Genomic DNA, 27,687 nt, shown 5'->3' with positions numbered 1-27,687 from the left:
TTATTTGTGTTAAATTTTATGATTGACCAACAACATTAGGAACCCAAAATTCAGATTTCTCTAGAAAGTATGTCCGTGTACTGCTCACTGCATACTTTTCCTCTGAAGGTTGCCCTTATCCTTGTTGCTAGGGTTTCTTCCAAAATGTTTTCCCTCAACTAAAGGTTCCATTAAAATACTTGGATGCAGACCTCGGTGAGTCGGCTTGTCAACAATGACCTTTTGTGGAGGTTGTCTTTCACTGTCTGTTGGACAAAAATGGCAACTTTTTTTTATTTACCGTATGTAATATTAAAATTTTCCAAGAAACTGTATTTTGGTTTTTAAGATCTCCAAGCCATATTCACTAAAAAGAATACACATAAATGCTTGAAATATATAATTCTGTATCTAATGCATCTACTAATGCATCACTTTTTAAATTGAATTGTTAAAATAATCAACTTTTTAATGACATTTCCATTTATTAAGATGCATCTGCAAATGTGTCAAAAGTGTTTTTTGTTATTTGGAAATTCTTAACCTTCATCTTGCATTATTATTACATGACTATTTAACTATTCTTTTTTTTTTTTGGGCGGACTGCCCCGCAGTGTCCAAGTTAAAATCCTTGTTCCTCACACCGCGTACCGGTGCTTGCTGTCGTATCCGGCCGGTGTGTGTTTGACTGCTGTTTGTCCTTGGCTGTAGCTGGAGGGGTTGTGTGTGCGCCCCGCGATGAAAGAGCTGACCTCGTTCTGATCCGCCCAACCGTAAGCGCTCTGAGGGGTCTGACCAGCGTTCCGACCTGTGTGCCGGCTCACCGGGCGGCTGTCAGGTGGCGGCACGTCCTCCCTGTTCAGCATCACAAAAAGAGAGGAGTGGTGAGCTTTTAAAAGTAGTTTAAGAGGAGACAAAACCAGGAGGGGAGCTGTGTGTCAATTGTTTTCATTCCAATGTGCTCTGGTGTTATTTAACATAAAGTAAAGACGCTTCAAACGTAGTAGTATAAAGCAACATATCCGCGTTTTTGAGAACTTCTGAGACCTTTTTTTTTCTCTAAAAGATAACTCCCTCTGTCTTGAAAGAGGCAATGCTTCTTATTTCTTTGTAAAAAAAAAATAGTCCTGGTTCAGTAATTCTCTGCTTAGTTGTCTCTGTTTCCTGAGCAAAACAAAAGATAATCTTATTTTTTGCACTCTATGATCTTGTTTCCTATAGAATATAATTTTAACTCCCAGTGATTCCATGTTTGGCTTCATCTCCCTTCAGGTCAAGGCAATTCAGGAGCTGTTGCTACAATTAGGTTGGGTTTCGAAAGTACCTCAGGCCTAGTGATTCTGTGTAACCAGGCCCGTATTAAGACAATGTGGTGCCCCTGGGCACTATACCTCAAACCCCCCCCCCCCCCCCTTAACCGTGCTGTCCTTCGGTCAAAAACATCAGACATAATCAAGGGGATTTCTGTAATGGATTAATTTTCTGTAGCGTTAAAAAATATGATACATTTGCAGGTACTTGTGGACCAGCTCAACTATGACAGATTGGGGAGAGGGAGTGATAGATCAAGTAGCCTAATCTTGATTTATTTATCATTTATTATTATTGTGACATCAGTGTGCACAAAACGAATAATGCATGGTCTTTCAACAATTTCAAGTAAATAATATACCAATTTATGAAAAATATATTTTTAAAGCATGTGTCATGTGGTGCCCCCCCCCATGGTTGGTGCCCCTGGGCACTGGCCCTTATGGATAATCAGGCCTTGGTGTAACTGTGTCTCTTTTCAGGATAAAGTCATTCAGTAGTTCTTACTAGCATTAGCGCTACATAATACTTCTGTTCCAACGACTCTGTTTAGCTGTGTTTCTTATCAGGACAAAGCCATTGACGGAGATATCACTGTGTTTTATTCTGTGTACTTTTTTATTTCCAATGTGAGGTACATTCTGTCTTTCGACATTATGTACTCCTCTTTGGTTTTCTGTCAATAGAAAGTACTCCTGGCACAGCAATTCCAATGTTGTTTCTTTTTCCTAGACAACGCCATTGATAGAACTGGTATCATTAGCCGTTCATTTTTTTCCCCAACTTACATTGATCAACACAAATGTAACTGTATTGTTCTGCAACTAAGACTGATTTGAGGTATTTCTGTGTCTAATTTCATATTAATTAATAGCGTGGGACAACCGACAAATTAGTGTGTATGTATGCTTTTAAACTTACAAGGCAAGGCAAGGCAAATTTATTTATATAGCACAATTCAGTACAGGGACAATGCAAAGTGCTTTACATGATTAAAATATAGCAAATTAAAACAGAATAAAAGCAAGTAGGAATAGAACAAAAAGGTGGTGATTCAGTTAACTAGAACAGTTGAAGGCAATCCTAAACAAATGTGTTTTTAATATTGATTTAAAGGAACTCAGGCTTTCCGCACCTTTACAATTTTCTGGAAGTTTGTTCCAGATAAGTGGAGCATAGGAACTGAATGCTGCTTCTCCGTGTTTAGTTCTGGTTCTGGTTCTGCAGAGTAGGCTGGAGCCAGAAGACCTGAGTAGTCTGGAGGGTTGATACACTGATAACAAGTCTGTGATGTATTTAGGTGCTAAGCCATTCAGGGATTTATAGACTAACAGAAGTATTTTAAAGTCCATTCTCTGAGATACAGGGAGCCAGTGTAAGGACTTTAGAACTGGGGTTATGTGCTCTACTTTCTTAGTCTTTGTGACTTAATGCTCACTTGGCCACTTTCTCTCTGACCAGTTAGTGGTTTTTGTGTCATTCTTCGTCCAAACAGATTAATTCAGAATGGTAACAGTGAAAGAGAATTCTGTCGACCTACAAAATGATAATTTCACAAAACAAACAAAACAAAAAAAAAACAGCCAAGGAAATTGTCCGGGCGGAGCAGATTTAAAAATCCAGCAGCAAACAACAGACCTTGGACGGATTTATGTTCTAGTGTTTATTGTTGTGCTTTAATCCCCGACCTCTAGTGCACTTCCACCCAAACTTTTTTATCACCAGCTGCCACTGATCTGCATTTCCCTCTGTGGGTAAACAGTATTAAGTTTAATCTAAAATTATGCTGCCCTGTAGGTAAAATAAAAAAAAAAAGAAAGTATGTTTGAAAGCTTTTCCTAGATGAGATTTTTTATTCTACAGAAGCATAATATTCACTCCGAGGATTCTTTCAGCAGCTACTTTCATTTTGCATTTAGTTAAAGCGGCACATGGCTAGCATATGTGTTTTTATTAACCATTCATTCAAAGTAAAAAAAACTCCCAACAACTGATTGATTTAGTTTTCTCTTGCAATCCAATCATTGTGAATAATAATGGAATTCATTTTTTGGTGAATCGAGATGGAAAATTCTTGCCTCAGGTAGTTTCATGGCAGTGGTATTTGAGGATGTTTGTGTAACGAGGAGTAATTTAGATCTGACAAACATGTTTAAAATCCAATCAGATGCCTCATGTTTCACAGCGTATTTTCTATATTTGTTTTGGTTTGCTGGTGAAGTTATTTGTCAATGTGTTCCGCTATCTGAGCTGGTTCTGAACCATCCACCAAGCATGCAGGCAATATTAACAAAACGCTCTTTTTTTATTTTGTTCAATATTTGCAGTAAATAGATTTAAAATATTTTGTTTCCAGCTCAAAGAATTGATTCAAAAATCAGCTAATTAATTATTTAAAGCTGCCACGCTACCTCACAACGACAATATGGTGACATGTCCAAAGAAATTCATTGGCTGCAGTTTATCGGTGCGTTCAGGTTTTGTATTTATAAAGCTGGAAAAGTGTCTTTCAGATTGTTGTTTTGGCTCTTCAGCATCTGTGTTTGCCCAGTTTAATTTTCTCTTATCGGTGTTGCTATGAGTAGCATCATTTGGCCATGTTCAGTTAATAAAAAAAAGAAATAAAACCAACCAATCCCTGGCACCATTAGAAAGCAAGTGATAAACAAGTGAATAACTAAATTATTTCACTTCAAACCAATAGTGGATCCCAAACTAATTCTGAAAGATGCCATATAGATTTCTTAAGTCCTGTAAAAGAAGGCAACAAAGAAAATGTGACATATTGGAACTATTAAATTGTAATTTGAACTTTGTTAAATCAATTTGAGCTTTCTGCATTAGCATACCAGAAAAAAGCTCTCTTGAACTGTAAACAAGCATTGGCATAAGACATTTTTAGAAGCATAAGTAGCATAAATGTTATAAACGGTGGTGCTCTTATGAAGAGCAATCCCAAAAATAGATAACAACTGATTGTGGTTTGTGCTAACGTGCTTAAAATGTGGTTAAAAGTTGCGTTTCTGTGCTTGGAAACCGGCAAATTTAACTGAATTCAACCATTTCTAAAAGGACAGCTTTCTAATATACACCCAGAATTCTGCTAAAAGTGTCCTTCATAACTGTAACTGAAGGGGGATTTACTAAAAGACATTTACTCAGATATTAGTTGGCGTGTATGCATGTATCTGAGCCATTGTGAAGCAGAGACAATAGGCGCTAAGCTTCAAACTTGTGCACTAAATTCTTGTTTTAAAAACTCTGTAAAGCTTTGTATCGCATGATCATACTCTCTGGAAAAAGATACTGGTTCAAATGTTGAACGACAGGTGAAAATAGACGTGAAATCCACGTCTAAGAGTGGATATGAACTTCCGATGATCATGATGAGTTCAAACAAGTCTGCCGTCTTGATGTGGTGGTGTCATCCATGCGCTAGCCGTGGCCCTACTCTCGTCTCCATGGCTACAGCGATCGTTTTCTATAAGTGTAACCTTAAACCTCACTTGTATGGACTTGAAGGAACGTTTGTTTTGACTCCTGCTTTTGATGAATAACGGTTGAAATAGCTCTGGGAGACCCATTTCTACCTGGTAGATAAAGTGGTTGACCTGCCTGACTTTATTGTAACTTTGCTATAATTGCTGTGCACACTTTTCTCTATGGTGCTCTTTAAGTGTGAGAACTGAGCACCTTTCTTTTCCAGGCATGGAGAAGTCCACGACCGGCACTGTCAAGGAGAGCACCTACCCGTCTCCTGTGCACGACACTGTCCTCCCACACCGGCCCGCCTCACATTTCAAAGTCGACTTTGAAAGTCTGTGGGCTGTTTATGTTTTCTTTCCCACAGAAGGTGAACTCCAGCAGTTTCTGGGAGACCGTGTTTATTTGCTAAAGGAGAAACCCTTCCCAGAGATGTAAACTGAAGGGTCAGTCATAGACCATCGCCCCTGAGCAGCCATGCATTTCATTGTCGTACGTACCTATTTTTCACTGTTGTGGCATTTCAGAGCCGGAGGGAACCCTTAAAATGCTCTCTTGGTGTGGATGATATTATTAAGAATAATAATCACAATCGTCTTCAATGTATTACTGCACCAACCAAGTGTGGAAATCTGTAATAACATATTGGAGGAAAAAATAGTGGAAGTCTTCACCCAAACAATGTTAATTAGGAATTGATTAAAGTTGACATGAAGGCCCTGTATGGCTTAAATAACTTGGCTCACCTCAGTTCCGCTCCCATTAAACAAAGCTCATTTTTTTATCTAGTACATTTTATAACAATAATTGTAATGATAGAAACAAGGTTAAAAAAAAGACAAAAATAAACACTATAGAAACTATGTATGTCTCTTGAGAACTCGAAGGATAATCTTGAAAACCAACTCCATCCCGATAATTCAGTCAATGCAAACAAACACTGCCATTTTAGCCAATAAGAGGGGTCAAATATACACCCAGAATAATGCCAGGCTTTTGTTAGTGGCAACCAAAGCATCTGGTTGGTGTCTAAATGTAACCTGTGTAGCATTCCACACGTTATCAATCTGGATTTGCTCCCATCAAATACGTTCGGGGAAAGGAAGCTCATTCAGCAGAACTTTCCGAGCTGATTGGGGAAGCGACACCTTGTGCCCGCCTACCAAAGGTTGGTTTTAGCCAATCATGGTGTCAAAGGAACATGTAAGCAGCAGTCGTCATAGGAAAACACAAAAAAGTTATGCTGCTCTTCTTTCAAAGAAGAAATTGTGGATTCTGACAAACCGGATGTGATAGCAGCAGCTAAGCTCGGCAGCACTGTTGCCAACTCCTCAGCAAGGAAAGTCGCTGGAAGTTGCTAGATGATGTCATCGCCTAATTTGGATCTTTGTTCATGTAGTTGTGATCCAGGCTTTTGGAAAGAGAAGCTTTTGACAAAAACAAACATGATTATAAACACTATAAATATGTTTGGATCATCAAATGTGTTGTGCTTTCAACCAAGTGAAATAAAATTGGACCGGCTCTGATGCTGTAAGAGGCTGCAGGCACCAAGGGACTGTGTCTCACAGCAGGGGGCTACAGCTATGAACCCAGGCTCTCCTCCTTCATCTTTCTCTTTTCCCGTGGAGACAAAGCAACCATGGGCCCACGCCAAGTTCTGAGACCCACAAACGTATGCAAACTGGACTTAGCTAAATAAAGTCTGTTTCCTGTGAAACCAACATCAAAATCAAAGCAGTGGCGATCTTTCTAAGCTGTGCAGGAGAAAGCTGACCAAGGGCCGAGCCACACCTCTGCCGTACAGACATCCACAGCCTGAGCACACCAGCCCCATTTAGAACTCATCCCACGCCGGGATACACAAGGACTTAGAACTCAGCAGAGTGGGAGTTGTGATGATGGTTTTCAACTAGTTCTTTTGTCTAATGTGTGTACATAGTTCCCTAGTTTCTTTAATCTTAATTTTCTTTAGCCTAGCAGAGAGGATTTGTTGAATGAAATATTGTGTTAATTCAGATAAACAGCGTTCTATAATGGGGTTCTCTGGATGTAAATTTGATTTCTGTTTTTATTATACTTGAAGAGAAGTTGTCACTCCTTTTTTTCCAAATGTGTGCAGCGTTGCTGTTAAAAGAACGCCAGTTTTCCAATCACCCTTTCAACTACTGTCCTGATATCAGCTGTTTGGGCTGATATTCAGCGGACAATACCTAACAGACCAAGAGTTATTCATTAAACATTAAATAACTTCAAAACATGCGTAATGGCACAAAAATTTTACAAAAACATTTATTAGAGGCAAACAGTGAAAAAGGTGAATAAGTGAATGAATCTGTGTCAATGAAATTCAGGGAATTTACTTTAGTGCAACAGTTTCAGAGAAAAGAGGAGACTAGATTAAAAACTGTTTTTACATTATATTTATATCCCGCTTTGTGATCCAGGGCGGAATCACCGGCAGCTTTGAGTACGCGTTATACATTTGCAATTTGAAAGCGGAGCAGAGTGGGTCTCGTCTCTGCTCTCTTTGCTCTGACTGCATGTTGGGCTTTCAGGACGAGGCAGCTGCTGTGTGTCTGTTTACCTGTGAGACAGCATTTGGGGAAGTGAGGTGGAATTCATGGCAACTCTCACTGCTGCCTCAGTACAGTAACTGCAGAACGATTGGTGCTTTCACATGAAGATGCAAAAAATACAGAAAAATGTCTTGATTTGTCGCTAGTTTCTTCCTAGAAAAAAAGTCGCTAGAGGTGTAAAGGTTGGAAAATATAGCGACAAAGTTGCTAAGTTAGCAGCACTGCTCGGCAGCTCTTGCTTTCGTGCCAGCTGGTCTGTCGTGCCTTATAACATAATACTGCAACGAGATTGGCCTCAACCGTTTTTGGTTCGGTTGAGTCCAGAGCGAGACAAGATGGATTCTCGTGTAAACCTAACTGAACGCACAAATACCGCGAAGATTCAGCTCACAGGCTAGGTTAGTTTAACTGGCTCCAATAGGACATAAAATGAAAATCCTGAACAACATTCCTGTTTGGTACAGGAATGTTGTGATGTGGCACAGAGTTTAGGGAGTTCGTCTTGCAATTGCCGGGTTGCTGGTTCGATCCCCTGCACTGACTGTCTCTGTCGTTGTGTCCTTGGGCAAGACACTTCACCCGCATTGCCTGCTGGCGGTGGTCAGAGGGCCTGGTGGCGCCGGTGCATGGCAGCCTCGCCTCTGTCAGTCTGCCCCAGGGCAGCTGTAGCTACTTACATAGCTCACCACCGTCAGGGTGTGAATGCGTGTGTGAATGGGTGAATGACTGAATGTAGTGTGAAGCGCTTTGGAGGTCATCAAGACTAGTTAAAGCGCTATACAAGTACAAGCCATTTACCATTTGGTAGACTTGCAAAGACAAAAACTTCAGAATTTTCTTTAAAAAGCTGAGACAGAAATCTTAGAAATCGACATCTAATGTTGGAATGAAGTCAGACGCAGATAAAGTTTTATGCATCAATGCACCGGGAATTTTAAACCCAGTTGTAAAGCGGAAAGAAATAGAGGAATGAAACTAGAGCCAAAAAAAATTAGAGGGTTTCCTAAGCCGGAGAGGGAACATTTGAAACTTTGGTTCGCTGATTTAAAGAGGCTGAAATGCAGACGGCTGTGGAGGCGTACCCGGAGGAAAAGAAGCAGTGCATCTGCTGCTAAGCTCCCAATTAGTCATCAGCACCTGGGAACGTCCTCTCAAAGCTCTATGGGGGAATTTGGATGTCTCTTTCAAATCTTTTCCCAAAGTTTAAAAGAACAGTATGGTTCAAGTCTCAGGCTGAGACACACAGGGGGAATGTGATGAGGCCAGAGACTCCACCAGTACACCCAGGCAGAAACTTGGGATGCTGGAGTTAAATGACCTGCAAACAAGTAAAACTTTATTTTCAAGGATTAAATGACATATGTTGCGTTGAAGAAGTAATTATACCACATTTGTTCACATTGCAAACACAATGTTGAATGTATTTAAACGTGATTTTCTGTGATATACCAACACAAAGTAGTCCACGTTTGTAAGTGGACTGATATCGATGGCCTCGAGTCTTCAAGTCAACAGTTTTTTTTAAATGTTTACACCAAGCGGACTGAGCTCAGCATCACAGGGAGCGTCTGCCTTCGCGGAGCTTCTTTGTCTTGATTGAGAATGAGCAGAAAAGGCGTGAGGGAACATCATGTCCTTGCGGAGGTTTTAATCATCTACTCGTTATCGCCTTTAACTCTGCGAACTCCTTTGTGAGCGAGAGCTGCGAGGATTTACCTGATCTCGTTGGAGAACTCCTTGTCACTGTGCTGTCTGTCCTTCAGCTTCCAGATCAGGAGCCCAGCAAACACCAGCAGGATGAGGACGAGGAGAAGAGACCCCACGGCTCTGCCGCCCATCACCGCAGCTCTGTTTGGAGCTGCAAAACCAGCACGGAAAACCAAATTATTCCCTCTAAAAAGATATAATGATGTTCCGTTGTGTCGATTTAACTGGGAAATTAATAAATTGCCAGCCAATGGAAACCTACTTCCCCAAATTTTCAATCGTTTTTAATAAAAGCAGCCTTTCAATGGAACTGAATAGGATGTCAGATGCACATCGAAGGCTCTGCAAGATGATTTAGCGTGCAGCCTCTCCCAGCTCTGGGGAATGTGTGTTTGGAACGCATGGAACCCGGACCGTGTTCTCAGGGACAGTAAACATGTATTTCCCTCCCACTCAGTCGAGATATCTCAGGTTGTGGGCTAAATTAGATCCGTTGATGTGTTTCGCCTCTCCTCACCGCTGCACAGCTGGAGTGTTGCTGCAGCAGACGGCGGCTACAAAATGAGAAAAGTAGGGGATGCACCACAGAAACTACCCGGCTCTGGACAGATGTTGGAATCCACCGAACGTGGGCGAGAATTACATATTCAGTTATGGCTTTGAACGATTTCTGACTTTTAATGGACAACAGGAGCTAACCTGTCACGGTGCTTCATCTAAAAATCAGTGACAACTGGATGAAAAGGAAAATGTTCTTACAAACCAATATTTACAGCCTTTTCAGAGGAAATAAAACCCAACAACCTCTTAACTCCTATTCAAACATCTTTTCTGGGAGGTTTGATGGAACACACAACACCGAAGCACTTCGCTCTCAGACTGCAGGTCTGCTGGTGGTTCCTAGAGTCTCTAAAAGTAGAATGGGAGGCAGATCCTTTAGCTATCAGGCTCCTCTCCTGTGGAACCAACTCCCAATTTTGGTCCGTGAGGCAGACACCCTGTCTACTTTTAAGACTAATCTTAACACTTTCCTTTTTGATAAAGCTTATAGTTAGAGTGGCTCATGTTATCCTGAGCTATCTCTGTAGTTATGCTGCTATAGGCTTAGACTGCTGGAGGACATCAGGGTCTATTTTTCTCACTCTGCTGAGTTCTCCTACTGTTCTCCAATTTGCATTGTTTGTTGTTATTTCATCTTTTAACTTTTTGTTCTCTCTCTTTTTTTCTTCATAGATAGTACACCTGGTCTGGCGTTCTGTTAGCTGTGACATCATCCAGGGAAGACAGATCATCCACTATTACCATCTAATGTAGAATAGATTACTGGATCAATGTGTGCTTCTGTGCTTTCTGTGTCTCTGCTCTGTCTTCTCTAACCCCCAGACGGTCGAGGCAGATGACCGTGTTGACACTGAGACCGAGATTCCAAAACACTGCAGTTTTTTTATTCTTCATTGGAGTGTAAATATAAAAGAGCTGACACTGAGCCTGGTTCTGGTTCTGCTGGAGGTTTTCCTCCCAGTTAAAGGGGAGTTTTTCTTTCCACTGTCGCTCCATCCTTGCTCAGTATGAGGGATTGCTGCAAAGCCATCAACAATGCAGATGACTGTCCACTGTGGCTCTATGCTCTTTCAGGAGGAGTGAATGCTGCTTGTCAAGACTTGATGCAACCTGCTGGGTTTCATTATATAGAAAATATTTTTTTGACCAATTTGTATAATCTGATTGAATTTGACTTTGGAAAGTGCCTCGAGATGACATGTTTCATGAATTGGCGCTATATAAATAGAAGGGAATTGAAATTGAATTGAAGTTGGCATCTGATTCTCAGCCTTTATTTCTGCAGTAACGTAAGCATAACAGCTATTTATGAGGCCCATTCAGATGTTTAAATTGTTTGCTCACTTCAGGTCTTAAGGACAACAGAGTGTCTGATAAGATTATTTGGCACCTTATGAAAAATATCAGAAATGTTGGCATTCAATCTCAGACGCCTTGGGGATTTAATAGACTCTAAAAAGAAAAGCTAAGCTTGAATCCATTTAAAAATGTACCTGTTAACTTTGGATCAGCTGATCGTGGTGCTGAATCAGTGTTCTAGTGCTTGACTGACCGCAGTGGGAGATTAACGTAGTGGGAGGTCCACTTTTGGGGGAAGGGGGGTGCATTTCAGTCTGTCGTGTGTTTGTCCATCACCGTGTGGTTCGGCTCATCCGCAAGACAGGACAGGTCCAAACTACCACAAACAATGAGTTCTGAAGAGAGGACCATTGGGTCTGACCTTCCCTCCATCCAGGACCTTCACAGGTCCAGGGTCAGGAAAAGGGCAGCTAACATCTCAGCAGACCCCACACAAACTGTTCAGGCTCTATATGTTACAAACATATATATGTAATTTCTGTAATTTACTTTTAATATATTTATATTTACATGTCTTCATTGAGAGCGTAGTGGAACCAGAGTAAAACTTGTTGATTGCGTGCACACACGTGGAGAGTTTACATGATTCTGATTCTAAATACATGACTCTTTCAGCGCCCCCAAACAATCAAACAATTAAATTAAATGATTCAATACACATAACATGAAATATTTACATATTTGGAGTATTTAAATATTTAAGCTGTGTTTTTAACCTCTTTTAGGGGCTGGGCCAACCCAGCCTCAGCGCTTTGTAATTTGCACAGTGCTACCTTGCAATTCTGTTTGTGATTAGAAAAAACGTGATGCATGACCATTAAAGTGTGAAGTGAGTATATTTTAATTATATATATTAGAGGCTCACAACAAAAAAAAGGTTTACCTCATTTCTATGAAATGTTCCTATAGCTTTGAACGATTATCAAAACAGAGAGAGAGAGATGTAAAAGGGGAAAAAAAATGTTATGCAGCAAACTCATTCTATAATGTCCTGGTGATTATCCTGAAACCCCTTGGCGGCGTTCCTGAGCCGCAGGGCCGGAACCTCTGGTCTGGAACAGAAGCCTGGGCTTGAAATGAAAATGAATCATTCACTGCCCGGAGCCAAAAATCTGAGCAGAGTCAAGGAGCCAAGGACTCGACAAGATGTCAGCGTCGGAGGCTCGCTCCATGGATCATAAGGCACACGGAGACCGAGATTCCAAAACACTGCAGTTTTTTTTTTCCTTCATCGGAGTGTAAATATAAAAGAGCTGATTTTTCTTTGAAATAGCAGGCTGAATCACTGAGCGTACTCCCTACCTGAGCTCTCAGCCACCACAGTCATCCCCGATGAGACAGCTCCATGCTTCCTCTCTCAGTCGAGCCTCTTCGTGTATTAATAGACTTAATGTTTAGGGGAAATTCTGTACTTTTCAATTTAAGTACTTCTGCTTTAATCTATAGCCATATACTGCACTCTGAACAAATGTTTTCCTTTTTTCCGCCGCCACCCTTTTTTTATTGTACCCTGCAGAAGATGACAGATGAACAGCAGGGAGCGGACGCATTTCGGCTTTACTCTTCTGTGACTTTGTGAGTCAACGGCAGGGAGACACTGACATGAAACACAGGCAAAAAAAAAAACCTTACATGATATCCTGTTATTTCTAGACATTAAAGGCAATCTCTTACTGCCGTCATTAGGACTGAAGCAGCCGTGTCACTGAGCAACCACGTGTGCCACGAGGAGACTGTGGAAAAAGCTACAAAACGAAAAGGAGGAGCCTCAAGTCAAAACAGGGTCCCTAATAATGTCATGCTTGGATCATGCAGCGCTGTGTGTGTGTCTGTGTGTGTGTATCTGTGCATGTTTTCCTCTTACGCTTGTTGGCTCTCAGGCTGATCCTGCAGCGTTCAGCTCCAACCGCATTGTTCACCTCACAAAGGTAGATCCCTGCAAAGCTTTGTGTGTGGTTGCCGATTCTCAACTCCCCGGTCGCGCCGTCTGTAACGCACATGCCCACATACAGAGATCTAATCCGGCAAAACAAAAACACTTCATTATGAGCTGCTCAAATCGGTACGCATTTGCATCTTCTGCCGTCTCTGCACGAAGAGAAACAGATTTGATTGCACGGGTTCACCAAAACAAACCCGGCGTTGCTGCTGCGGAGAGAGGACTGTATTCAGTGTCTTGCAAAAGTGTAATCCTTTAATCTAAATGAAACCACTGACACTCCGGTTGCACATCTAAGGATTGTGTCCTGCAGGAAGTTGAACCTGCACCTGTCTGTGGTAGCCCCCCAGAGCTCTTCAGCTCAAGCTAGACTTGTGAAGACCGCAATAGGAGGCACAGGTATTTATTTACCGTTTACAGAGTAAAGGGAGCTAAATTCTGTTTGCCAGACTTTTCAGATTTCTGTTTGTAAAGAGAGGACATAAATTAAATTCATACGCCACGTTTCACCATCAAAAATAACAAAACAGACATTTCTTTGTTTCTGAGAGCCACAAACAACTGTCAGAGGTTGGTGGCGAACGAAGGAAACAGCAACTCCTCAAATCCCGCCATAGCGAGGAAATGCCAATGATATGCAGCTGATGCACCAAAGTCAACAAAAGATAATTGCATGCTCATCCGAGAGAGTGGAAATCATTATTTCTTCATATTTTCTCCTGGATGAGTCATCGTGTCAATAATTTGTAAAAACCACAGTGAATCCCTTTTAGAGGGGAGTTAATAGGCAGCTATTGTGGAGTCAGGAAGACAATGGTTCCTTCGATTTTGTGCACAGGGGATCCAATAACAAAGGGCCTCCCTTTGCCCACACACACACACACACACACACACACAGAGACACACCAACACAATTTGATGTGCGGTAGCACGAAGAAATCAACAGAGGTCAGACTTACCCTGCGTGGCAGCAGCAGGCATGGGGTCTTTGCTTTCTCTCCGCCACTTGTATTTTAAGGGAGTGGATCCTTTAGAGGACCGGCAGTGCAGCGAAACGGCATCGCCGACGCGCTCGCCTCCTTCCAGCCAGCACTTAGGTACAGATGGCTTCTCTGCAATCACAATACCACCGGGTATATTTTTGCTTTGTCAGTTCGTCCCGGTTACAGAGCAGCGTTTACGTCATTTACAGCAGGGTGTGTATAAGCGTAGAATAGAAATAGGAAAGGCTGCATGACTAAATAAGGGGGTAAATAATGTATTTTCCTGCTGCAAGTTAAATATATATTTCCAGTTTATACAATTAATTTAAAGTGGCTTGCAAAATGATTCATATCCCTTAAACTTTTCCACATATTGTCACATTACAACCACAAACAATAAGTGTGTTTTAATGGAAACTAATGTGAAAAACCAACACAAAGGGGCATACACTTGTGAAGTAGAAAGAACATTATACATGATTTTTTTTATTTTTTTTTGTATTTACAAATATAAAACTGAAAAGGGCATTGTGCAAAAGTATTCCGCCCCCCTGAGTCAATGCTTTGTGGAACCACCTTTTGCTGCACTTACAGCTGCAAGTCTTTCAGGGTCTGTCTCACATCCAGTGACTGAAATTTTTGCCCATTCTTCTTTGCTAAACGGCTCAAGCTCCGCCAGATTAAATGCAGAACGTTTGTGAACAGCAGTTTTCAAATCTCGCCACAGATTCTCGATTGGATGTAGGTCTGGACTTTGACTGGGCCATTCTAACACATGAATATGTTTTTTTTAACCATTCCATTTAAAGACTCCAGCAGGCTTTGCCCCGATATTGCCTTGTATTTGGGTCCATCCATCTTCCCATCAACTCTGACCGTCTTCTCTGTCCCTGCTGAAGAGAAGCACCCCCAGAGCATGATGCTGCCACCGCCTTATTTGACAGTGTGTGCAGGGTGCAGTGTTGGTTCTCTGCCACACATAGCAGTTTACATTTTGGCCAAACAGTTTAATCTTGGTCTCGTCTGACCTAAGTACCTTTTTCCACATGTTTTGCTGTGTCCCCTAACATGGCTTCTGGCAAACTGCAAACGGGACTTCTTATGGTTTTGGACTTTCGTTCAGTTCTTTCTGAAAACGTTTCGACACCTATCCAGGAGTCTTTGTCTGTTCCAGTGGCTCGCGCTTCAGACACTTCAGCTCGAAACGTTTTCTGGAAAACTGAGCAAAAGTCTGTCTTCCTCTGATTTTAGCCGGTTTGTTGTTAAGAGAGCTCCTTTTTGAAATAGAAATCTAACAGCTTAAAAGTAACAACAAAAATAATCCCTATGAAATCTGAGGATCTATTTGTCAAAGAACTCACTAGACCACACGATCTGTTTATCAACTGTGACTGTTGTTCTGATGGTGATTATTTAACGCTTAATTAAGTGGGAAAATGACCAAAAGACTCACTTTCAAGTTTCATCATCTTACTGATTTTTTTTTTCCTTTTATGTTGTGTGTTGTCTGATTTCAGTAGTTGGTGTGTTCGAGTTTTATTATTAAACAGAACGATTACTGTGATGGGGAATCGTTGGTTTATTTAATTTTAAGTAGTTCAGTGTGGTTGTCTGTGGGTATTTTTACATCAGTGATCAAATTGTCTCCAGGAGTTACTGAATCATCTCTTCTGAGTTAACAACACAGCTATACATAGTGACATTTTCCTTTTCTCGTGGTTAAGGATTAGTGATTAATAATTCCAATTGCAGTTATAAATTAATATTAACATTTACTGGTGGCTAATATGACTCAGTTTCACAACTGGTTTAAACTGTCTTTTATGGTAAACAAGGTTAATAATTGTTAATTAATAAGCCCAATTGCTAGTTATAATCACTAAAGGCTAGGAGCTGCTAATCACAATGTTTTTTTGTTGTTGTTCTTGCTTACCTTAGATTGAAATAATGCATTATTAATTATAATATCCATTATAATTATGAACAATATTCATTACAAATAGGTAAAATTGCACAAGCCGCTTGGCTGCATCTCTGATCAGTGCTCTCTTTATTGTAAGTTTAGATGCTTTTTACTTTTTTTTTTTATTTGTAAAACATGTTTTAAATAATTTCTACTTCACAATTGCATACCACTTTGTGTTGGTCTTTCATATACGTTTCTAATGAAATATAGTTATGTTTGTTGTTGCAATGTACGGAGCCCTAGAGGGGTCATCGCAAAATGTTTTGCATGTTGAGAGAATGTGCTCTCGTTTAACTAAATTGTACGCTCATTTTACTAAATCGTGTGCACAATTTACTATATTGTGCTCTCGTTTTACTATAGTGTGAGCTCATTTTACTAAATTGAGCTCTCATTTTAAGCATAGTAAAACGAGGGCACAATTTATTAAACGAGTGCACTATTTACTCAAACGAGGGCACAATTTATTGAAACGAGAGCACAATTTAGTGAACATGGTTATAGAACATTGTGTGCACGATCTACTTAAACGTGGCCACAATATGTAAAACGTGCATTCAATATTGTCTTGACACATGTAAACATGAGCACGTTATAGTATATTTGAGATCTCGATCTACCAAAACGCACCCACGAAAGAAAACGTGCTCACGTTTTATTCATTCGAGGGCTCAATTAAAGGAAACGTGCTCACAAATTATCACGACTTGAAAAAAAAATATCACTTAAAGTGAGCTCTCCCGGGCTCTGTAGCAATGCGACAAAATTTGGAAAAGTTCAAGGGGTGCCGTCTGCATTTCAGCCTCTTTAAATCAGCGAACCAATGTTTCAGATGTTCACTCTCCGGCTTAGGAAACCCTCTAATTTTTTTTGGCTCTTTTGCAATCAACAGTGAAATATGCTCATTTGAATATACAGAGGAACAAATTAATATACGCAAACAAAAGTGAACAAAACAAGAGAAAACATTCAAGCATGAAGGCGAAATAAGTATTAAGCTTACTGTAAATCAAAATCAGACGTACCAATGGGAAGGGAGAGAGCTAACAGATGGTTTGAAAGAGGCGTGGAATAAGCCATCTTGGTAAAAAGATAAAAGTCATCACTAAACAGAGGGGGAGGATTGTGCTTCAAGTCCCCAGTGTTTACAGCTTGTTCCTCCAACATGTTCAAAAGAGATTATATCAGCATCTCGTCATGATTCAGGTGACTAGGTACTCCACTCACAACAAGCAATAGCTTCTAACGAGCCAGGACAGTAGTGGGTGGGTCGTTGATTTGCATCTAACTGAGAATGCGCCTAGGAGGATGGACCTCAATGTCGTTAAAAACAGCAGCGCTCCAACTGCAGGTTGCTCAGTGCAAGCCACCAGAACTGATAGACTCTTAGATAAGTGTCGAAAAGTTTTCTGGAAAACTGAGCAAAAGTCAGGCTGCCTCTGATTTTAGCCTGTTTGCTGTTAAGAGAGCTTCTTTTTGAAATAAAAATCTAACAGCTTAAAAGTAACAACAACAATAACCCTTATGAAATCTGAGGATCTATTTGTCAAAGAACTCGCTAGACCACACAATCTAGCGTGGAACAAAGGCTAAGAGACCTGTTGCTTAGCAGCTTTCCTTTTAACATAATTTCTTCAAAACAGCTAGGTGTTTATGTAACTTATCTTTAGATGTTATTTGAACCCTTACAAGTTAAATTTTAAGGGTCAGAATAAAAGGAATGTAACTATAAGAGAAGGCTTCAGATCTGAACATTAAACTAAAAGAACTGCTTTCCTTCAAGGACACTGAAAAACATCCTTTCAAACATTTCAAATTGGGTCATAACCACTTTTTATCCCATGCTGATCTTGTCTTCTGAATAGGAATAATTTATTTGATTTTATTTATTTAATCAAGAGCGATGTACACAAAAACATTCAACTTTAATTAAACATTAAAGATGCACTGCACCAAATTCGGGCTTGTTAGCTAATTTCCATCTACAGTTATTTATGACCCTGAGCGATTTTGCTCAAGAGGTCTAGTCTGAATCTGTCAAAAGACTCCTGATCATTATATTAAAAGCAGGGAAGAAATTACAAGAATTCACATTTTGTGATGGTGGAAACAGGACCAAGAGAAAAAGCCAACACAGGCAAAATTGCATTTATGCGGCATTTTAGTCTGGAAACAGTCTGCGCATGAATTAGGCTTTTTGTCTTAGAGAGTGAGAGGATAGTTGAGCTGCACAAGCAGGGGATCTCACATGGATTCACTGTTGCAGAAGTCGGGTGCATTAAACGATTTTGTTAGGACAAAAAACTGGTAAAAGCCAAGAAACTGTGATGGCGCATGCTGAACGCACACTAACAGTGACCAGGCCAATTCTCCTACGATGCCACAAACCTGCTCATTTGGACTTTTGCAACGGAGCACCAAAAACAGGACATTGTCAGATCCAAGTTTTAAAGGGGCCAAAACAACAAATGTCATTTTTCTGAGGTTTTGGGGATATAATGTGATCTGTTGTGCACTGACGAGGCCGTGTGAATGCCAAATGGGAAAATCAAAGGACCTGCTCAAGAGCGGTCAGACCAGAAAACTGAATATTAGCAGACCAAAAACAGTTTTCAAGCTCGTTGAACTTTTTAAAAAGATAGTAAGCGCCAATACCTGATGTTAAAATATAAAGTAATATAAAAAAAAGTCCTGTTGAGCTTCATTGTACTTTACCTTCTGGCTCTGATGGACTGGCCACCTGTCCAGGGTGTACTGAGCCACTTTTCAGGTCAAGAGGGTGAAAGAGAGCATATACAGTTTGATACAATAAAAGCTCAGCCAATATGTCTAGGAGAGAATCAGGGCTGTAAAATAAAAAAGCGTTCTTCTTTCTTTGCTGTTTATTTTATAGTTTTAATATCTGAACTGGAATGACTTGCACCTTACTTTTCATTGTACTTGTCAGAGTGACGGTAAAGATTCAGCATCGGCATTAATTTGTGTTCGTCACATATATCCCAGACAAATGTGTAGTGGTTTCCGGCTGTAAGGTGACGGATTGTGGAAACGTTCAATTAGGATGAATATTTACGGCACTGCGTATTTAACCTAGCCGCAAATGCAGCAGTGATGTGACATGTCAAATTTCTTTTCATTCCCATCCTCTCGAACTATTGTGGAAAAAAAAAAAGCGCCTCCCATAAATAATGCAGCCATGTGACAGGTCAATGTCCAGTCTTACCCTTAACCACCAGTGACACCTTGCGGGTGTCCACCCCAGGTGACTTCTTCACTTTACACCGGTAGGTGCCACTGTGAAGGCGTGACAGCTGAGAGATGGCGAGAGAAGCGTCCCCCTTGGAAGGATTGCCCGCGGCAAAGCTGAAGCCTTCAGCAACTCCGGGACCACCATGGTGGTACGTGGCGCCGCTGGTGTATGACAGAAGCTGATGGAGAAATATGAGAAAAACATTCATTTAAAACAAAGGTTTGACAAAAGAAATATCTGTGCTGGCACTCAATTAGAGGTCTAAATTCTGTATCCCTGATGAACTAACCACAACTGTAACTTTATGGGCCTCTTTCAAACCTCTCTGAGCTCATTGTTCTAGTTTCAGGGTGAGTTCACTGTGGAGTCCGGCTTCTGCGCTCACGCTGGCAAAGTTCCAGCCAGACAGCAGGGAGCAGTAGTCCCAGAAAGCAGCAGTGAAACATTTAGTGCTCACCCTGTGCCAAACAAGAGGCAAAGCTAGTAACAAGCTGGGAGGAAATTTTTTTCAACCCGGCAAAAATACATTTCTGCTTAATTAGCTGGAAGCGAGTCATGGAAATCTATAGAGTATCTGCGGGTCAGGAATGGAACCCTAAAAGGAATACTAATGGATTTCTGTGAATTACTGCATTCATTTCCAATCTTTTTTTTTTAGATGTACAAAAGAGTGCCTGGTGGCTCCTGTATCAGAAAAATCAAGTATGCAAAACTAACATATCTAATGATTCTGGACCGTTGCATTATTTCAAAGTTTAAATTAAAATGTAAAAAAAGGTCTAATTTTAAAATGTTTGCAAATCTTTTTCATGGCTATATACACTAGGATCAGATGATAGTATTATTGAGTCTGTTGTCATGAACAGCGATGACAGCTTGGATGCCTGTGGACAGACATGAACGAACAAAATGTACACATCAGCTTTAACCAGCTATCTGTGATCTGATAGAAGAGCTACTCAGAGACCAAAACAACGGAGCAACTCCCTCAACTCATCACTGCTTTTATATTTATAGGGCTGTTATAAAGTATTGTTTTTATTTTTTTAAATCAGACCACATGCAAGTAGACTAAGAGAAATACCTGGCTTGCCCTGTGTGAAAAATGATTGCCCCCTAAACCATGTGACCCGTTGTGCCTAACTCGGAGGCAACGGCAGCGTTTGTGACAACCTTTTTTGCATTGCTGTGGATGATGTTTGTCCCACTCTCCTTGGCAGAATTGTTTATTTCAGACACACCACAGGGTTTCTGGCATAAAAGGCCTGTTTAAGTCATACCAGTGCATCTTAACTGTAATTAGGAATGAACTTTGATCAGGTCACTCTGAAATCTTCTTTTGTGTTACTCAGAGGTTGATTTTTCTGGGGTGCTTTGGATCATTGTGCTGTTGCATGGACTTGACCTTTAGGTCATTCCAAAAAAAGTAAAAAAGAAAGCAACTGGACTTGTTTTCCGTAGTTGAAGACGTTTCGCTTCCTATCCAGGAAGCTTTCTCAATTCAAAAAGTCTGGAGTAATGTGCAGTACCAAGCTTCATACTGTCCAAACAAAGGCCTTGTAATGGCTTAGACAACATACAAATTTAACTGAATTCAACCTTAAGGTCAGACACTGACATATTTGTTTTAGCCGATAGCATAATTTATGGTTAAATCAATTACCAAACGTTGTCCAAGTCCTGAAGCAACAAAGAAGTTCCAGACCATCACCCTACCAACATCTTTGACTGATGCCCGCCAAAAAATGTTTGACTTCTACCCACCATCCATGCCGTATTTTATCAATAGTCTTGGAGAGCATGAAGTTAGTTCATGAAGCAAAACATGGAAATCTCCTTGGATGCTGTTTTTTGAATGTAGAACTGGGCATGATTGGTTGTTTTTGAAACCATTTTAGGCTACTTCTTGTTGTCAAACAGGCTCTAATTGTTTTCTGTGGATGGTTTGGGAAGTTAATTTTATTTTCAAGAAGGGCTTATTGTTTTGGATATTTCCATTTCTTATAAAAGAAAATCATCGGCTGAAAACTGTGTTCTGCTTTTATCCAGGTAGCCGTTGTCGAATAATAAAATCTGTTTGATCTGAAACATTTGTATGCTCCGGGTATCTGGCCCTACTGGGGCCTCTGGTGTGCTGGGGGGGGGGGCTTGGAGCCTGTTGAGCTGGGAGGGGGTGTGGACATGAACATCTTATGACAGATGCTCTCCCCTTCCGGCTCCTTATCTTGGTCCTAGTCCATGCCGTCTCCCGGTGCTGGACGGTCTGGAGGTAGAGTGGGCGGCAGGGTGGAGCAGTGAGCAAAGAGAAATCACAAGCCTAATTTTTAAGGCAGGAATGGAAGAAGACATGCAGGTGATAGTAATCAGGGGGTACAGATGAGAGGGCTCCCTGCAGAGTGAAAGCAGGGAGCTGAGGGGCGGACACTAATTAACAGGCAGGAGCTGAACAGAGATTCAAATAAACCAAAAATAAAAACCAGAAACGAATAAGAAATGACACCTGAAGAATTGAACTAATTAGGCAACACACATAGAGAACATAAACAACAACAAGTACAGAGGCATGAACAAAATACGGCAAGACCTATAGATCGTACTTAACAACAAGGAAATGCTAAAAGAAAAAGAAAAAAAACAAACATATAGAGATAGTGACAGTAGATGGTGATAAAAAGTGTGCCAAAATATTAGTGACATGGTTTGAATAAGAGCCTCCATGTAAAAATTCCTCAATAAGAAGAGAATCGTGTTCTCAAGTGCACACAGACGTGTTTTAGTCCTAACAATTTGCAAGCGTCATTTAATCTGGAAAAAAGAAAAGTGGGATTAAGAGACAATTCCTATAACAATCCCAAAAGTTTAGAACTACTGCATAATTGTGTGTTTTAGTTTCAAAATCTAAAAGTAAATTCACGTCACATGAGGATAAACATCTTTAAAGTAGAAATGGGGCTAAATCCTAAATTTAAGGGTTTGCACTCAACCTTTTTAATAACCGTCAGTGTTCTGATGTGTGTTCTGATTCACTTTTGCTAGAAGGGAGGAAGCCTTTGATTTCCTAGCCTGATATGCTAAGAGTCCTTTGAGTTCAATTTCAGCCTTTTCCTGGAAAGAGGAAGGCGGCATTTTAAAAGAGAGATGGAGATGGAAGTACTAACACGGGCTGCGTATTTTTAGTGAAAGCTCTGGTTGCAAGAAGCAAACAAACAAGGCTCAGGTCCAACATGTATGGAGATCAAAGTCAGAAGAAGCACTTAAGGATGTTATAAATGAATATATTTCTCAGCAGAATGTAAACCAGAGCAGATTAAATGTTCTTAACCAAGTATAAGAGCATCAGTTTATTTCCAAACATCTTAACAGAGCATGGAATCGCTTTGAGAAGGAATGAATAAGAGCTCTTATTAATGTTCATGCTCTCTTATAGACTGACGTAGAAACTGAGAAAAATAAGCCCTCAGAAAGAAAAGTAAGATTTGATTTAGAGAGGTACACCGAGCAGCCGTGGATGGCTAAATAATTTATTAATTAATAAAGTATTTCTGATTCTGATTCTGTGTAAATGACTCGGTTCATAATGCGCTGCTACGTCTGACATCAGAGGTCATATGTGTGCAGAGATAGAGTCACGGGAGCATCTGACAGGATATACCGAGAATGACGGTAACCAGGCTCAGAGGTTCTCTGGTAGAAGAAGAAGAGAGCAGTTTCCTTTTAAATGGGATCATTTATCCTGCGTGCTTTGCTTTTCCTTAGTAAGTTTCCTTATAGCATCTAGGATCTTACCAGCTGATCCTTCTTTGTAGTGTCGGGGCTGAGCGCAGACCACTCGATGTCAATTTCTCCTCTGTCTAATGGGCTCAGTGTGTAACTGCAACCCAAGGCCACAGAGTCGCCCTCAGCCCTCTGGATGGTCTCCAGGCCTGTCGGCGTCACCTTCAGCCCCTGTGTACGTCTCGGCTCTGTACAAAATTCAGACCATTCATGAAATTAGTCACAATGAAGCAGAGGGCTTTTAATTTTCTCATTTATTCATCAAGGGTACACGCTGTCCTCCGTCTGATTCACGGAGCCACAGTTTGTTTCTACTTCCCATTGAGACCGTCTCACGGTCAGGTAATATTAATTCAAAGTGTTTCCCTTTAGGAAACGTGGCAAACAAAACATCGCAAATAGAAACAAAAGCGGCCAAAGAAGATGATAGAATGAGGCTTTGAATTATTTAGGAGTTGCAAATCGAACATGCAAAACTATCAAGAAGTTTGAGTATGGGGCTTTCTGCAAAGCCAGTTCTATTCATCGCTTTGGACCCTCGGCAACAGGGTAATCCTCACAAACCCTGCGAGGTTCCGAGCATTTCAAGCATTTCACAGCAGAGAAAAAAGCAAAAGGGTTCAACGCTGGAGCGGAAAACATAAAACCATTTTTTCTGCGCCCACTCAGACGATGCAGAGACTTTAAATCCTGGAACAATTATCTTATCAAAACACATCTAAGTGCGGATAATGGGAGACGCTTGAATAGGACTGAAATTTACCCTTGGGGGGGAAAATGGAACACGGGACGATAATTGAGCTTTTCGGGGATTTCAAGTGTTCTGTTTAGTAGTTTTGCAAGAAAGCATATAATGCTTTTATTCCACTTTGTACAACTATGCTTCTGTCTTAACACCCATGAAATGGAGCAGCGTTTTCAATAAAACACCGTTTGTGTATTTCGAGGGTATCGGTGAGACTGAGATGTGCTGCTGAGAGCCACACTCTGAACAAAGCAAGCCCAAACTCAGATTGTTTGGACATTAGGTGGTTGCTGGCAATCATTTCGGAGTAGAACGTTAAAATGTTTGGAGAAGCTACTGCTGCCCTGGTCATGTGAGGGAAACTCTGATCAACGGGTAGCACGACTCTCAGCAGAGAACATTTACTGAGGTCATCGTGATGGCTTCTTTCAGACCCACAGTGGGAGATCTAACTCAGAAGGTTGTGGCTTGTATTCACAGTTTTATTTTAATTTTTTCAAATTACGACCAAAACCTTTGTGTATTTTATAGGGATTTTATGTTTTAGACCAACACAAGGGGGCGTATGAGTGTGAAGAGGAAAGAAAGTAACAGATGGGTTTAACTTTTCTTTTTTTTTTTTACCATTTGAGAATCTGAAAAGTGTGATGGGCATATCCATCATCCTCTACACCGACACCACTAAACAAACCCCAGTGCAAACAGTGGCAGTAAGAAGTCACCTAATCACCTAATTAGTAATTTAGTCTCAGTATAAAACAGCTGTTCTGTGAACGCCTCAGAGGATTGTTAGGGTCCCTTCGCGTCGGGAAAACCCAGAGATCTGGGCTGAATTGGAGAGGTGAAATATTTCAAACCCTACATGCGCTAGTGTGCTCTGCTGAAAACAGACTGGCAGGAAAACATCATGCCGTTACGGCAGCTTTTACTGCTCAAAATCGAGAGACCCACCCGGAAGAAAATCCATCAGTTTCAGTCGGCTTATTCACAAAAAGAAACAATGGATTTCTGCAGACCTGGCAAATTCTACTTTTACATTGTTGTTCTAACCTTACTGCCTTTTCAAAAAAAGCTGCATGGTATGAGCAGTAAACCAAGCCCTCCCCATGCAGCGCAGATTAATGTATATTAACCTGCCACATTCACCTGCACAGGAGATGAATGCAGCAGGTTAGCCTCCTCTATTTGGGAACCAACTTTTCAGGTGGAACAACGTTTTCTTATTCAGTCATTATGGGAGTTCAGATTAGCTTTAGCAACTGGCCAAGCAAAGCTGCCTATGTGATGGAACAAACTCCGGTCCATTTGAAGTGGATCATACAGCTCTGGTGTAAAACCACCCTTGTAGAACATTAGTGAACAAATAGCGTCATTAGGACCAAGGAACACAACAGAGAGAAAGGGCTAGGTCATAAAACAATATCCCAAGATGTCAATATCTCACAGAGCATGCTACAATCCATTATCTGAAAACAGAAGGAGCATGCAACAACCGGAAACCTAAAAAAAGACCATAAATCTGGCCTATATGGAAGAATTGTTATGAGAAAGCCATTACTGAAAGAGACGCATAAGACGCCCTGTTTAAAGTTTTCCACAAACCATGTAGGGGAAGGGAATGTGCCCTAAAACTTTGTCAACATTCAAAGCGCTAATACGGGACTTCACCCTGAACTAAGTGATGGCAGCGTCATGCTGTGGGGATGCATTTCTTCAGCAGGAACCGGGAAGCTGATGAAGCTAAATACTGGCCGATCCTAGAAGGAAACCTCTTATAGGCTGCAAAACCCTAGAGACTTGGACACCTTTCAGTGGTACAATCGCCCTAAAGGTAACCACAGAGTAATGAATAGATAATATCACAACGTATTCGTATGCTGGAGATGTCCGGTCCAACTGCAAGACCTGAACCCATTGAGAATTTGTGGCATGATTTGGAAAAAGAATAGATATTAAAGAAGAAGGGGCAAAATATTCAGTCTGGACTCTAGTCTCATACATTGACGTTAGTAACATACACAATGAAAAGGTTTCAGTTGTGCGAACATAGCTGCTTGGCAAAAACTCATGCATTCATATTCTTGTTTCGCCTGTAGCCCATACCTGTTCCCACCAGCGCCGCAAAGCAGACCCATAACCAGGACGGCCAGCAACGGTTGAGAGGTGTCCTCAGACGAGAGCGGCTTTGTCTGAACGTGGTCATCCTGTTTGAAATAGAGCAATGAGTGCTTCTCCACTTATAAATCATAAACAATATACCAGAATCAATGCAATGCAAAGAACAACAAACCGTGTCAGACCTACATTACCTGAAACAAGCTGCTGCGTGTAAATAGCTGTCCATGGACCGCAAAGGAACAACAGGTGTAGCGTTACTCCTGCATCACAACAAATGCTGCTTTATTAACAAAAAGCCTTCCGATTGGTCAACTTTTACCTCTTCAGCTAAACCTTTAAAGGACATGACTAATCTTAAGGCACCCCCCGCCCCCTTTAAAACCTTACAGTAAAACCAGTAAAACTGATCCTTTGGTAACAGGATTCCTCATGCATAAATGTTAGTCAGTGTTCTTATAAAGACGTGAAACAGAAGAAGCAACCAATAGATGGAATATCCCTGCCACGCCAAATAAAATATTTTCAAAATTCTGCTTAAATCTGCCAATTACATACCTTTATTTCTTTATTATAAGCTCTCTTCAGATATTAATTCTCTTATTTTTCTTTCAACACAACTCAAATATTGCTTATAAAAACTCCCCTTGGAAACCAAAAAGCGACTCCACTCCCTCTTATTACTTGAGCTCACAATGCACCAGATTCCAGTTACAGACCTGTTATTTACCCAAAGCTTTTAAATAGCAAGGAGGAAAATAAAGACAAGGTCTTGAATAGCCAAAAAGAAAAAAAAAAAAAAAAGAAGAAAACAACTGGTTTTTCCAGGCAAAAATACAAAGCAGCACGATTCTTATACAATACAAGGGTTTTTGAAAGAGGAGAACTAATGATAATAGACTGCTGCTCCTATCTCTATGCTGCATCTACAGAAAAATCGGCTTTATAAATCAGATGCTGTGGGGGAGCTTTCAGAAGATACACACACACACACACACACACACACACACACACACACACACACACACACACACACACACACACACACACACGAGGAACAAGAAATAGAGGATAAAGGGCTTTATCTGAACTCTAAGCTGCATATAAAATATTAGACACTTTCTCCACTTGCTCATGTTTTTTACAAGCTTCTGGCGATTTTTGGAAAACACTTGTTTATTGCCGTCAGCTGATAAAGTAGGAATGTAAAAGACATTTAAAAATGCATTAAACTCTTTGCCAACCATACACTCCCACACGTTGTCAACTTTGAGCTGTCCAGTCTTTTTTTAAATCTTTATTTTATCTGTAACTGAACTTCAAAAAAAATTTTTGTGTACGACTAAGATGGATTCAGCTAAAAGAAAACTATTTAGGGGTCGCAAAATCACAAATTGTTCGCTATAAAATGAGAAATTGTTACATATTCTTTGCCTAAAACGATCGTGTGCTCTGGTAGTCACATATTAGGTCATAATATTTGGGACCTTGGTTTTTTGTTCAGCTTTATCTTGGTATGAATCAATCTTTGCCTTCCTTAGTTCATTCCTCAGCCTTAAAATTCCTCCTGTTTTTGTTCTGTACTTTACTCTTTTTTTGGTTTCTGCGTCTTTGCTTCTCTGTGTCCCTCAGTACTCCCAACCATTATGTTTATTTTCTTCTCAGTTTTACCTCAGCTACATGTTCCCCTCCACATACATTGAGCTAGTTAGACCCATATATGTTTACTTTAGCGATCGCACTCCCTAATATTTGACTCTCTCAGTGTCTGTCATTCTCTGCTGGGTTTCTCCTGCTGTCATCTGGGTCCTCAGCAAACAACAAACCTATTGTGCAGTTGACTAAATGACATTTAATACATAATCTGTGTAAATATGGCTCCCCATGCATAACCAATGCAGTGATCTTGTAATTCATATGGATTGAGTTTTTTAAG

The 27,687-nt window shown here is 40.6% G+C and overlaps 1 protein-coding gene across 1 annotated transcript; it reads right to left on the bottom strand.

Annotated features, from left to right (window-relative positions):
• On the bottom strand, positions 1-25,985 carry vsig8a (V-set and immunoglobulin domain containing 8a). Its single transcript, XM_012864162.3, has 8 exons — positions 25,946-25,985; positions 25,740-25,840; positions 22,904-23,079; positions 19,091-19,295; positions 13,878-14,030; positions 12,844-12,966; positions 9,069-9,210; positions 1-834 (listed from the first exon to the last, which is right to left on the bottom strand). Exons 1-8 carry the CDS (start codon positions 25,978-25,980, stop codon positions 618-620), a joined length of 1,152 nt encoding a protein of 383 aa, XP_012719616.2. The 5' UTR covers positions 25,981-25,985; the 3' UTR covers positions 1-617.
• Positions 25,986-27,687: the final 1,702 nt, after the last annotated feature.

Source organism: Fundulus heteroclitus, chromosome 8, assembly GCF_011125445.2.
Source record: "Fundulus heteroclitus isolate FHET01 chromosome 8, MU-UCD_Fhet_4.1, whole genome shotgun sequence".
Classification (NCBI taxonomy): domain Eukaryota; kingdom Metazoa; phylum Chordata; class Actinopteri; order Cyprinodontiformes; family Fundulidae; genus Fundulus; species Fundulus heteroclitus.
Note: the sequence above shows the minus strand (reverse complement) of the source record. Positions and strands in the feature narration are given on the sequence as shown.

What these genes read in the sequence shown, in the direction of transcription:
- vsig8a (XM_012864162.3), bottom strand. Translation starts at nt 25,980, where the DNA reads ATGGACAGCTATTTACACGCAGCAGCTTGTTTCAG. An exon ending in CTACAAAGAAGGATCAGCTG is followed by an intron (nt 19,296 to 22,903) that starts GTAAGATCCTAG and finishes TTTCTCCATCAG; the next exon opens with CTTCTGTCATACACCAGCGG. An exon ending in GAGTTCTCCAACGAGATCAG is followed by an intron (nt 835 to 9,068) that starts GTAAATCCTCGC and finishes GATGCTGAACAG; the next exon opens with GGAGGACGTGCCGCCACCTG.